Source organism: Lingula anatina, chromosome 8 (genome assembly GCF_051362555.1).
Source record: "Lingula anatina isolate TDL-2025a chromosome 8, LinAna3.0, whole genome shotgun sequence".
NCBI lineage: Eukaryota > Metazoa > Brachiopoda > Lingulata > Lingulida > Lingulidae > Lingula > Lingula anatina.
Genome location: NC_141774.1, coordinates 19,553,298 through 19,565,316, shown reverse-complemented (window position 1 = coordinate 19,565,316; position 12,019 = coordinate 19,553,298). Strand labels below are relative to the sequence as shown.

At 38.7% G+C, this 12,019-nt stretch overlaps 1 protein-coding gene across 1 annotated transcript; it reads right to left on the bottom strand.

Annotated features, from left to right (window-relative positions):
• Nucleotides 1-102: 102 nt before the first annotated feature.
• On the bottom strand, nt 103-4,322 carry LOC147760528 (uncharacterized). Its single transcript, XM_087018808.1, has 6 exons — nt 4,072-4,322; nt 3,541-3,630; nt 2,668-3,105; nt 2,149-2,225; nt 1,651-1,720; nt 103-327 (listed from the first exon to the last, which is right to left on the bottom strand). The coding sequence occupies exons 1-6, from the start codon at nt 4,300-4,302 to the stop codon at nt 103-105; spliced, it is 1,131 nt and encodes a 376-aa protein (XP_086874934.1). The 5' UTR covers nt 4,303-4,322.
• Between the last annotated feature and the right edge of the window lie 7,697 nt (nt 4,323-12,019).

The following is a 12,019-nucleotide window of genomic DNA, read 5'->3' as shown; positions in this document are numbered from 1 at the left end:
TTTATGTACAAATATATGTGTGAAAATCACAGCTTGAAATGCATATTCTGAACCGAACTAGGGAAATTTGATATACATATTTAGAACTTTATTTGATACACCTTAGGCTATACGCACAACGAATTTACTCCCACTGTCTATCGACTGTATGTAGTTCCCAGGCAAGGGGCACATCTCTCCGCATGCAGCTGTCCGGTACCACAGACGTGGTGTACCACGACTGTTACACTTGTCTACAATGAATATGTCGTTTCCTTCTCTGGCGGCCACGGCACAATTGCAGGCTAAACGATATGGGCGGTTACATTCCTCCGTTTTCACCCTTACCTACATGACAAAGAGTAAAATAATACATGCATGTATACTTTTACTGCAACCAGTGCAATTAAACTACTGTTTAAAGCGTAGGATGTCTTTGCAAACAAACACACACACACACACGCAGTGAAAACGATAAAATTGGTCATCAAGTGTGGTAGACTGATGAACATAGACTCGCCCTTCAAGAAATCGACGCCTTCAAGAAATCGACGAAAACCGGAAGTGCGTGTTTTTTGCACTGTTTTTCCTGTCATGCCCATCGTAAACACTGTGTTGTCAAGTAAAATGAAGCGTCTGATACAAAGTATCAAACGCGGCATTCACGTGCTTGCTTGCGATGCGTTCAGTACACTTTGTTTATACTGAGAAGTCGAGATCAGGAATGCACAATGTTTTTCTATGTAATTACGCAGTTTCAATTTTGATTAGTGAATTTTCTTTTATCTGCATGGACATTTTCCGAACATTTGTATAAGCCACGAAATATTTCTCATCGGAAAATCACCTGCCAGCAGCTTTCCAAGTACAAACGAGTGACGTCATGACGCACTTCCGGTTTTCGTCGAGGGATTAGCGTTACGGTTTGCTGCACATTCAAAGCGTTCTGTCTCAAAATGTACTCAACTGCTTGGATTGAAATTTACAGAACTTATTTTTCACATGATATCACACAAATGTGCTTAATTTGAGAGCTTTAGCTGTTATATGTTTTCTACAGTGCCCATTCAAATTTGAAAAAGAGCTATTTTCCGTCGATTTCTTGAAGGGCAAGTCTACACCATATAGGCCTATACCAGATTTCGAGATTTTCAGAATACAGTACAAACTCAACAATATCTGGGGAGGCATTTCCTGTAATTATGAAGTTGCCGCTTTAAACAAAAGGGATCTAAAAGATGCAGTTTTGTTTTTAATGTCCCACCATGTAACCAAGTCGGTTACTCTGAAAGGAACTTTTAGCATAACTACGTATAATGTTCAGGAATAGAATACAGCTGGCGAGACTTGTGAATCAGAATTCTATACCACGGTGAAAAGGACGGACTATATCAAAACTGACACCACCAGACAGAGTGTCATCAGAATTATACCTAGTTCGTCTTCGTCCTGAGATTATTGATGGTTTTTTCACCTGACCTACGTTTCGAATTTTTTGCTGTATTTAAGGCAAATGTACCCTTGATTTATTGATTTGTAAATGTGTTACCACAGCTGCTAAGGCAAACATGTCATTTGATGACAACTCTTTTTAAAATGGCATATTTACAAATAATCTTAATACTCATACACAAAAGGTGATGTAACCAAATTCAGGTGACCACAAGATACCTCAAATAACAGGAAATTGGTTTCCAACTGCGCCATTATGTATTCTCCTTTTCCAAACATGCTAAATTTTCTGAAAGAGCAGAGGATAGTCATCGTACTTTATGCCCCTAGGACCCCTACATACATCACGCAAAACCATTTTTAAGTCCTTATGCTTTTGCTTAAAATATAAAAATACTCTTTACGAAATGTGAGTTTAATATAACTATCACAAAACACGGAATATTTGAAAACCCAATATATAAGCACAACAGTGTACTTCAAACCTACCCTTACCAGTGCCCCAGATTAAAAATGTACACTTTTCTCAAATTATTTAAGTGCAGAAGAGTGCCATTAATTAACCAACGACATATCTGTGGAGATCTTGTGAAATCTGTGGCCTTGGTAGAGGGTATTGCAAACACGAAGTGACGTCATTCATATGTTTTATACTATAATAAGCTCAGTCTAGATCTAACACACTTTTTAACACTGTCTACGTATATTTTTACTTACGCACTGTCAAAAGTAACAACATAAGTACCGCCTCCCCAAGAAATGCAAGTCTGTCTTTGATGGTCCGTAATATATACCTATCACAAAAAAAATGTACAAATATGACATTCATGCAGACAACCTGACAAACGGATACGTAGAGACAGACATAAACAGAGTTGCATTAACGAAGAACTTAGATTTTTTAAAAAGAGCAAAACAGAAAACAAAAATATTTATGGGAAGACGTAGATGTAGACCGAACATTTTTCCCATAAAAAATAAACCAAACATTTAAAAAATAAAAGCAAAACACAAGATAAACAAAATAATATAACAGAAATGGCTTTAAAGCTGCGAATATTTGATAAATGAGCCTGGCACCCTTTTATTTATGTTATGGCAATTTGGCCATCGTGAAAACGTACATGATAGATAACCTAGGATTATAAACAGAAAAGAAAGCAGGCAACTTGTGTACAAGACAGACGGAACAACTTTTTTCTGAACCAACCATAGAGAATAAGCTTGGTAACATACCGGTATAACAGCTATCCGATAATTTTTCCAAATTGAAGGAAAGAAATAGTCGCTGGTTTGCAATGTCAGGAACCGCTTCCTCGAGTTTCTTCTTACATCAAACCGTCCGTCAACTACTTTGAAAGAGTTCCTAGAAACGGTCGCACCAAGAGTTTTATTCCAATCACCACTTAAAAGGTTGACAGAACAGGTTGCAGTTTCTGAACCACCTGTTACGGAAAAATCGATGATCGAAGTTCGTATGTTCACTTGTAACTTCAGTGGAGGGGGAGATAAATTCGGAAAACTGTTGATGAAATGATTGACAACGAAATCTCTGTGTGACCCGAACAATATTGGCAGAGTGGAATGCAGTTCGATTTCAAACGGTTTTATTTGAGCTTTGTCCAAGTGTATCGCCCACAACCGTTTTCTGTTCCCATTTTCGATTTGGTAAACCTACAAAACAACAACAATAAAACCAATGTCTTTGGTGATTTTCATATTAGTGTGATATCCCGCAAGAAAACGCAGTAGATACTCCAGCCCAGTAGACTACTGCAATCATACTGCAAACCGCAGTTGACTACTGCAATTATACTGCAAACATGCTTCAAATCTGCTTCGATTTGGGAGCTAATTAGCATATTTTGCTTCTATCATGCTGCTAATCTACTGCATTAATGCTCCTCTCTGTACAAACATATGTACTTTTTGAGTAGAATTAAAGTAGGCTATGCTGCATTTCTACTGCAAATATGCTCCACACCACTACTGCGTTAATGCTTTTTTGCTACTTCGATACTACTGCATTTTCGTGCGGGATGTTTTAATGATTTTTTTAACTTTTCATAGGGCTGGTTCATTTTTTAAATTAAAAAAAAAAAATCTTACTTGAATTCCAGCCCAGTACCAGTTGCTACTGTGCATGTAACCGCCTCCTGAAGGTTTTCCCGTCCAGAAACCTTGAGCTCTACATGTTATCTACAAGCATAAGATGTTAGTTATTGTAAATCAGAAGCATATCACATATACTTAAAATGGCTCAGACATTATTTTCTTACAAGCCTTATATACCTCCATTCTTATACGAAATCAGCAGGATTAGACAGAACAGGTCGATGGAACTTTGTGCGGCATCTACGAGAGATTTCAAATTGATCTATTCATAAAGTTCACACTAAAGGCTAACTATAACGTAATCTAGCATGCGGAATGAAAAAACTTGGTTTGTCGATGGATGATTGCAATATTTCTGGTTCTCACTCGAATACAATAAAAAAATTCAAGGCGGACCAGAGTGTTTGGAATGCACTCGGAAGTTTTACAATACCTTTCAAATACCAATGAATATACAAAGGATGTTCATTCTAAAGTTAATTTAGCTCATTTCAGTGTGAACGGCGTCAAAGGGTGAAAACATACGCGTTTTCCAATTTTTCCTTCAATGTCCATCTGATTCAGCGTCGCCTTGAATCCATTAGTATAGTTGGCAGGACCAATAGCATTAGTTGCATTCGATCCATCAAACAGGAACTGTACTTCATAGTTTGCGTCTGTGATGGTATCGTTATTTACATCTGGTTTGATTTCACATTCAAAGGTAAAATCTTGGCCGGTAATGTGAGGCCCCGTTATCTTGGGTTTGTCTAACATGGTCGGAAAACGTGCTGAAATGATACAGACACTCATTACCACCCCTCCCCACCCACCCCCCACCTCACAAGAAAGAGAAATAAAGGAAGAAGAAATGAAGAAAACTGGTTAAAAAAATTAAAGAATCCAAAGTTATGCAAAGTATTTGGTTTAACAAAATATCAGATTCAAATATATAAGTTACAAAAAATTCACTTCAAAAATATTCAAAGCTTTTGCAGGGACTTATTTACAGTATTCAATACAAGATGATAATTTCGTAATTTTCTTATTTTATTATAATAAGTTATCAACGTGTAGTTTTGTCCAAGCCGGAAATTATAATACGTACGAATGCAATCATTTCCTTTCAGAGTAGTTCCAGGGGGACAAAAAAACTGCTGTTTTCCTAGAATAAGGAGACTTGAGATTAGATTATAGTAATTTTTCTATTTGATACTTTCTTGAGATCAAGCAACAGTACTTCACCAAAACGCCAGCAATATGCCACACTAACCTAAGGCATGCGGCAAGTTGAATTCGATATAAGCAATCCATATGTACATTAACACATATATCCTGCTTTGTGGCTTATTCTGAGCATTTCAATTAATTTTAATTATTAAAATATCCTAATAATGACCGTATCTAGAATGTTATTACTGACCTGCCCCGCACAATGCCAATGGACATCCAGTAATAGGAGTCTTCAGTCTGTACACAAAGAACGTTTCGCCGTATTCACAGCACTGATGGATATCAATTTGGAACTTGGCATCGCAGTCTGATCTACCGTAACGTGCACACAGATTATAAGGGTTACCAGGGACTGAGACATTACATTGAGATTTGACGGTTGGATCAGGGGCGGGAGGATGTCTTGACGCCAGGTAAATAGGCCCCACAGTTCCACACTCAAATGCCACCGGAATGCTAGAGTTGTCAGCCAGCCTGTCGCCAGCTGGGCCCATGAAGCGATACCATTCCGATGTGTTTAAATTGGAGTCACAGTTGAGGCTCTCAGACCAAGTAGCTCTGTGCGTTAAGTGCCTACTTGCATCATGAAGTACGGTGTACGCATCACACGGAGAAGCGCAGGCCAAATGAAAACGAAGGACGCCGTGCAGCAGCACCGCTAACAGCAGCGCAAAAAACATCTTTCTACCACTCTCTAATTTTAAACACGAGAGTCGCTGTGTTTATACCAGAAATCGACTTAAACGACGAGATATTCTGGACTCTTTTCAACAAAAAAATAAATACATACAATGTTTTCTAATCTTGACATTTGACGTGATGAACAAAGATGTTGCGATAACTGACTGAAACAGGAAGGAAAATAAAACCGACCAATCGTTTGCTACAAGTAGATCTAACATCAATGAAAACACAATTAATTTAGTCAAAAAGATATCCCTTTAAGCTATATCTGACTGCCCAGCTATTCCAAACTTTGTATTAAGTCAAAATCCATAGCAAAGTATACACGAAAGGCCCTATTAGTTATTTCCATTTAAGCGATCCGGAGTGATTTTTAAGAAAGTAAAATTTGCGTCTTAGTTAAAATTTGACGAAATGTTGTATGGAACCCCCTTCCTGGTTCAAACTAGTTGTTGACATTCTCACTTTTCTTCATGAGGCACCGAAAGCTAGCAAACAAACACATTTTTCACTGTCAAACCGGGTACTTTAATAAAGCTCCATCAAATCATTCCGTGAACACTTTGAGTGTATTTTGCGTGACCTTATCGTAATTTGGATAAATGTTTGAATGGAAACACGATGAAAAATAAACCGAGCAACTGTTTACGTCAACGACAAAAGATAACATTTCACCCCGGGGTTGTGGGGAGTGTTTAAGTATTAATCAAATGTGAACATTGCTTTTGTGTTCGCCTTGAAATATTACCCCCTTTAATTGATTTAACAGGCGTTCTTTTATCTCCGAATTTTATGGTTAATCAATAATTGAATTGAAATCACTTTGGGCGAGTTATTTCACCCCATGCTAAAAGATAACAAAGTACGTTGTTATGAAAAGTATGGAGTAAGTGCACAGTATTTTGCTAAAGCTATTTTATTATCTTTGTTTCTGATTCAAAAGTTGATTCTATAGCTACATAACACACGGTAAAAACTGCAATGATTAAGAGGCTTTTAAACTAATGAATGTGTAATTGTGTGTATAGCGTTCGTACATAAGTGCTTGTGTTTGCCTGCCTAAGTTAAGCAATTCCACAAGAGCAAAAATGATCGATTTCTGATTCAAAACAAATATCAAAAATGGAAAGAAATAGCGAATCTTCACTGTACTTTTTCAAACCAATAAAACTGCATTGTCATATAAGGTATTAAGGTATTATTTTTCAAAATACATCAAGAAGTAGAAATTATGTTGCCATCATGTTCCGGCCAGTTTCGTGTTATATTCGGGGGTGCATGCATGTATCACTTTACACAAGTCTGTTGAGTTGTATACTATATACTAGTATAGCCAGCCAGAATGACTAAATTTAAAATTTCGTACTACATTCGGGAAGAAATTTTAAATTGACCTAAATTCTTGTAAGAATGCCGTTGGAATACTCAGAATGCGATTATATCCGCCTGGAATGATTTGTGCATATTTGGGCTGTATTAGCTCTCAAATGCAACTCGAAAGTAATTGGAAAACTAGGAATATCAATAATGCTGTCAGAATGCCGTCAGAATATTTAGAATACACTTTGAATGCCGTACGAGTTTAGTTCGCTTGCTGGCTGAAATAGGATCGAGATGCATTCGAGTTGCATTCCAGCTCATTCTTCCAGGATTTGAAGTGTCTTGCCAATTCGGTTCTCCCTCGCATGTGATCAGAATATTTTGAATGCTGTCGGAATGTCGTGCAGTCATAGTGCAGTTAGAATACTACTCAAATGCCATTCGATAATTTTCTACTTGCAATGCACTTCAAAAGTTTTTAACATGAGCAAAACAATCGGGCCGGCCACAAGAATGGGTAAAAATATTTCGAATGCACCATATACTCTTAATAAGTACAGATTCACGTTATACAATTAAAACATCTATTAGCAAAAGAAAACACACACAATACCATTAAATTTGCAAAAAGAATATTCATAGCATAATTGAAATCCGTGTGTATGCAAGTAAAATACGTTCTACTTCAAGCATTGTACGTGTTTGAAATCCATTTGACGTTTTTTCTAGTATACCTTGTAGATAGAGAGCTACCTTTTGTTGCAGCCGCACATAATCTTTTTCTGGAATTCTGAAAATCAAAAATTATAATTACAATAACTTACAACACACAGAGATGTTTACTGTTTACTATTGTGTGCTATTTTTGAAGAATGAAAATGTCATATTCATGTAATTTAATTATTATTTACTCTTTCAATTAATTTCCTCAAGAATAATTCTTTTCATACAAACTCCCCTCCTCATGAAAATTAGAATAAAAATAAAGAATTCTTGGAAGTTTTATGTACCAACCAATCTTTTTAAGTGCATATTTTCCCAAAATTTTACCATGGTTTTCAGGCTATAATCCTTTCCCTGCACCCTACTCTGCGGTGGTTTTCAATATAAACCTATGAAAAAAATATATAACGATTTATGTTAGACGGCCATGAGCAGTATACTTTGTTGGTATCAAAAAGGGAGGAATTCTCAGACTGATTTTTAGTAAGAACTATGTCTCTAATGTTCAAATATGTGTGATAGCGCACATGTCAAGAGGCTGCCACTACTGATACACAACTTGAAAACCGGTAGCGTGAATTCTGGATCCTTCCGTGCTGCGTCTGTCAGTTGGGTAGGCCTTAGTATGGTAAAATATACATCAATGAAATTATACATTATTATTATGGAGGCGATGGATGGGAAAATGTATTTCATAAGTCATGAATACATGACAAGCATTCAAGGCTCGAAGGTCAGAAGAGATCAAGTTTCATGGATTTTTCATAAATGTAAGCCAAAATTGTTTTAAAAAAAACATTGTATGAATAAAGATGTTATATGGTGAATGAATCGTGAACATGCTTTAGTCTAAGCCTTAAGTGTTTTAAATATCTTTCTTCATAAGCATTAGACTAAATCACAAATCATGGTAACAAATCATTCCTCACATATCAAAACTTTTATTCAAACAATAAAATCTTATTGGTTCAATTTACAAAAAAATAAAAATAAAATGTGACCTCTTGTGACATCTGGCCCTTTATCTATGACCCTAATAGGTATGTATGTATGACTTAAGAAATTTAATGCCTCATCCCTTGTCTCCATGATGATATGTAATACCTTGATATATATACTTTTTTACCAAACTGGTATAGTAAGCATTTTCTTTCCTATATCCTAATCCGAAAAAGCAATTGCTGCTGGTGGGCGGGGTACATATTTGGACACTAGAGACATAGGTCTTACTAAAAATCACTATCCGAATTTCTCCTTTTTTTAATACCAATGGCCGAAAATCAGGGTCTGGCTCATGGATCACAGTACAAAAGATCAAAATTATTTGTAAAAATAAGCCACCTCATATTCAGCAAGAAAGACAATCAGAGGGAGATTACAAAGAGAGGGCCAACTTCAAAATAAAAGAAAGGAGTGGAGACAGACACTAAGACTGGGTTCCCATACCTAGCTCGACCTAACAGGATCTATCTATCTCCAAGGGGTTTCGTGCTAGTTAATTTTAGCGGCTTAAAGCCTCGGTAACAGCACGCACGAATTTCAGGATCGTACGTCCCCTGCGATTTTTGGGTGTTGCGGAGGTCGTGGAGGTCGTAGAGGTAGAGGAAAGTCTGCCTTGCGAGTCACAAGGGCCACGTGAGATGTCCTTTCAAGCAGGGACGCTAATTGCAAGGAGCGTTGGCCGTAGAAATTGTACTCATTTCTTGAGTTTGTCTTGCTTCCTGTGTACGTGGCACACACTCACCACTTACGAAGGGAATGCAACGCAAGGCGAAAGTAGTGCCCTTTTGCGTCACTTTTGCTTCACACTTGCCTCACACGTTTGTGGTGACGTTGGCCTACTGACGGCGTACGTCCGTTTTGCTTTCTGTTCTCCTCTTCTTTCTTCTTCCTCCTCCCTTTTCTCTACTATGTAAGCTTCTCTCTCTTGCCTTTTGGAGGCATATTAGAAATTAAATTAAGCAAAAATTTGAAACTTTTGAAAAATGTTGTACACGTTACACAGTCGACGTTCACTGTAAAGACACGAGCGTGCGTCGTGAGCACGCCTTTTATACACCAGGCGAAGGGGTGACGCACGTGCGACGCATTACCGGTGTGCTCTCGACTTTGTTCGTTATTTGTGAGGGCTTGCGTCTTACTCAACACGAAAAGGACACTTGCTCCTTCATTGCTTGCGACGTGCGTCTTGCACAACGCGCGTCTCTCTTGCTAACTCCGTGCGAGGGGAGCAAGTTGCGCTTGCGGCCTCGCTGTTCGCAGGCTATTCGTAGAATCTTTTGGACATGTCCAAGCTTAAGCCTCGGTCACAACCGGCCGTACGGGCTCTTACGGGCTGTTTGCGTCCAAATTTTGCGCAGAATCTCACGTCCCACGCAAGTCCTTCTTACGCAATTTCGAGTTCGCAGATAGCCCGTAAGCACGTGCGGAGGCTGTTGGACATGTCCAAAAGATTCTACGAATAATCTGCAAACAGCGAGGCAAGCGTAACTTGCTCCCCTCACACGTACAGTAGTTAGCCAGAGATACGCGCGTTCTGCAAGACGCACGTCGCAAGCAATGAAGGAGCAAGTGCCCTTTGCGTGTTGAGTAAGGCGCAAGCCCTCACAATTAACGAACAACGTCGAGAGCACACTGCATCAACCCCACGCCTGGTGTATAAAAGGTGTGCTCAAGACGCACGCTCGTGTCTTTACAATGAACGTCGACTTTGCAACGTGTAAAACAATTTTCAAAGTTTTCAAATTTTGCTCAATTTAGTTTCTAATATGCCTCCAAAAGGCAAGAGAAAGAAGCTTACATAGTAGAAAAAAGATGGGAAGAAGAAGAAAGAAGAGGGGAACATGAAACAAAACTGACGTACGCCGTCAGTACGTCACCACAAACGCGTGAGGCAAGTGTGAAGCAAAACTGACGCAAAAGGGCACTACTTCGCCGTGCGTTGCATTCCCTTCGTAAGTGGTGAGTGTGTGCCACGTACACATGAAGCAATACAAACTCAAGGAATGAGTGCAATTTACACGACCATCGCTCCTTGCAATTAGTGTCTCTGCTTGAAAGGACATATCATGTGACTCTTGCAACTCGCAAGGCAGACTTTCCTCGTAATAGATAGACCCCGAGTCAGCGAGGGTTATGTGGCATACACGAGTGCGTAGCACGAGTGGATGTCACATAACCCTTGCTGACGAGGGATCTATCTTATTTAGACCACGGGTCCATTAGGGTTATAACGCATTCATGCGAGGCGTGCGGTTATGCGAGTTACACCACGTCTGAGACTTTTGTTCTTTACTTTCACCTTGGTCTATTATCTGTACGACCTCCACGGCCTCCGCAAAACCCAAAAATCGCAGGGGACGTACGATCCTGAAATTCGTGCGTCCGGTTCTGACACACCTTCTGAGGCTGCTAAGCGATAATTAATTACCCCCTAACAGTTTCAGTTGGCGTGACAGACCTTACGCCTGTTAATAGCGAGAATCCCCTTGAAGATAGATCAATCCAAATTTGGTACGACAGGGACTGGAATGGTCCCTAAGAGTATGCCCTGAAATGTTTACAAGTAGATGTGGACTGAAAATGCACTGAACATTAATTTGGGACTCAACAACCATTCGTGAATAAACGCAAAATACGAGTTAAACAATAAATATTATAATCAAAATTATTATGTCACTCCAAATTAAGGAGCAGTGCAGTCACATTCTAAAGTTAATTTGACTATAATGAAAACTAAATTATTAGCCTGGATACGAATAAAAGTACGAATGCGCGATAAGTTTGCCTACTAGGCAGGCGATTCAAGTGAAATACACATAAAAATATTTTCAAAAACATACCGGAATATCAGCAATGCGATATTTTTTCCAAATTGATGGAAATAAATAGTCGCTGGTTTGCAATGACAGAAACCACTTCCTCGAGTTCCTTCGCACAGCATACTGGTCGTCAACTTCGGACACTACGGTGAGTGTGGTTCTTGAAACGGTCGCGCCATCAAGGGTTTTATTCCAATCACCCTCAAAAAAACTGGCAGAACACCGTTCAGCACCTGAGCCCCCTGCTACGGAAATACCCTCGATTCTAGTTTTCATTGTCACTTGTAACTTTACTGGAGCACGCGGTAGAAATCTGTTGGTGAAAAAGTTAACGGTAAAGTCTTTGTGGGAACCAAATAGTATCGGCAGAGTGGAATGCAATTCCAATAAGATCGGCCTCTTGAAATCGACCAAGTGTATTGCCAGCACCTGTTTTCTGTTTCCATTTTTTTCTATTTGGCGAACCTACAAAATAAGAGAGAAAAACAATTCTTATTTCACTTAATTTATATATTTGAAAATGCTTTTACTTTACATATGGACAAAATTACGAAATTAGTTATATTGTCCACGCTTAACATAATGAAGTAAAATAAACTGTCATTTTATGCTTACATTCGATGCACATGGATATGTATTATGAGTGCTGAGAAATGATAAGGAAACCTACTTGAATGCCAGCCCAGTACCAGTTGCTGCTGTATTTGTAACCC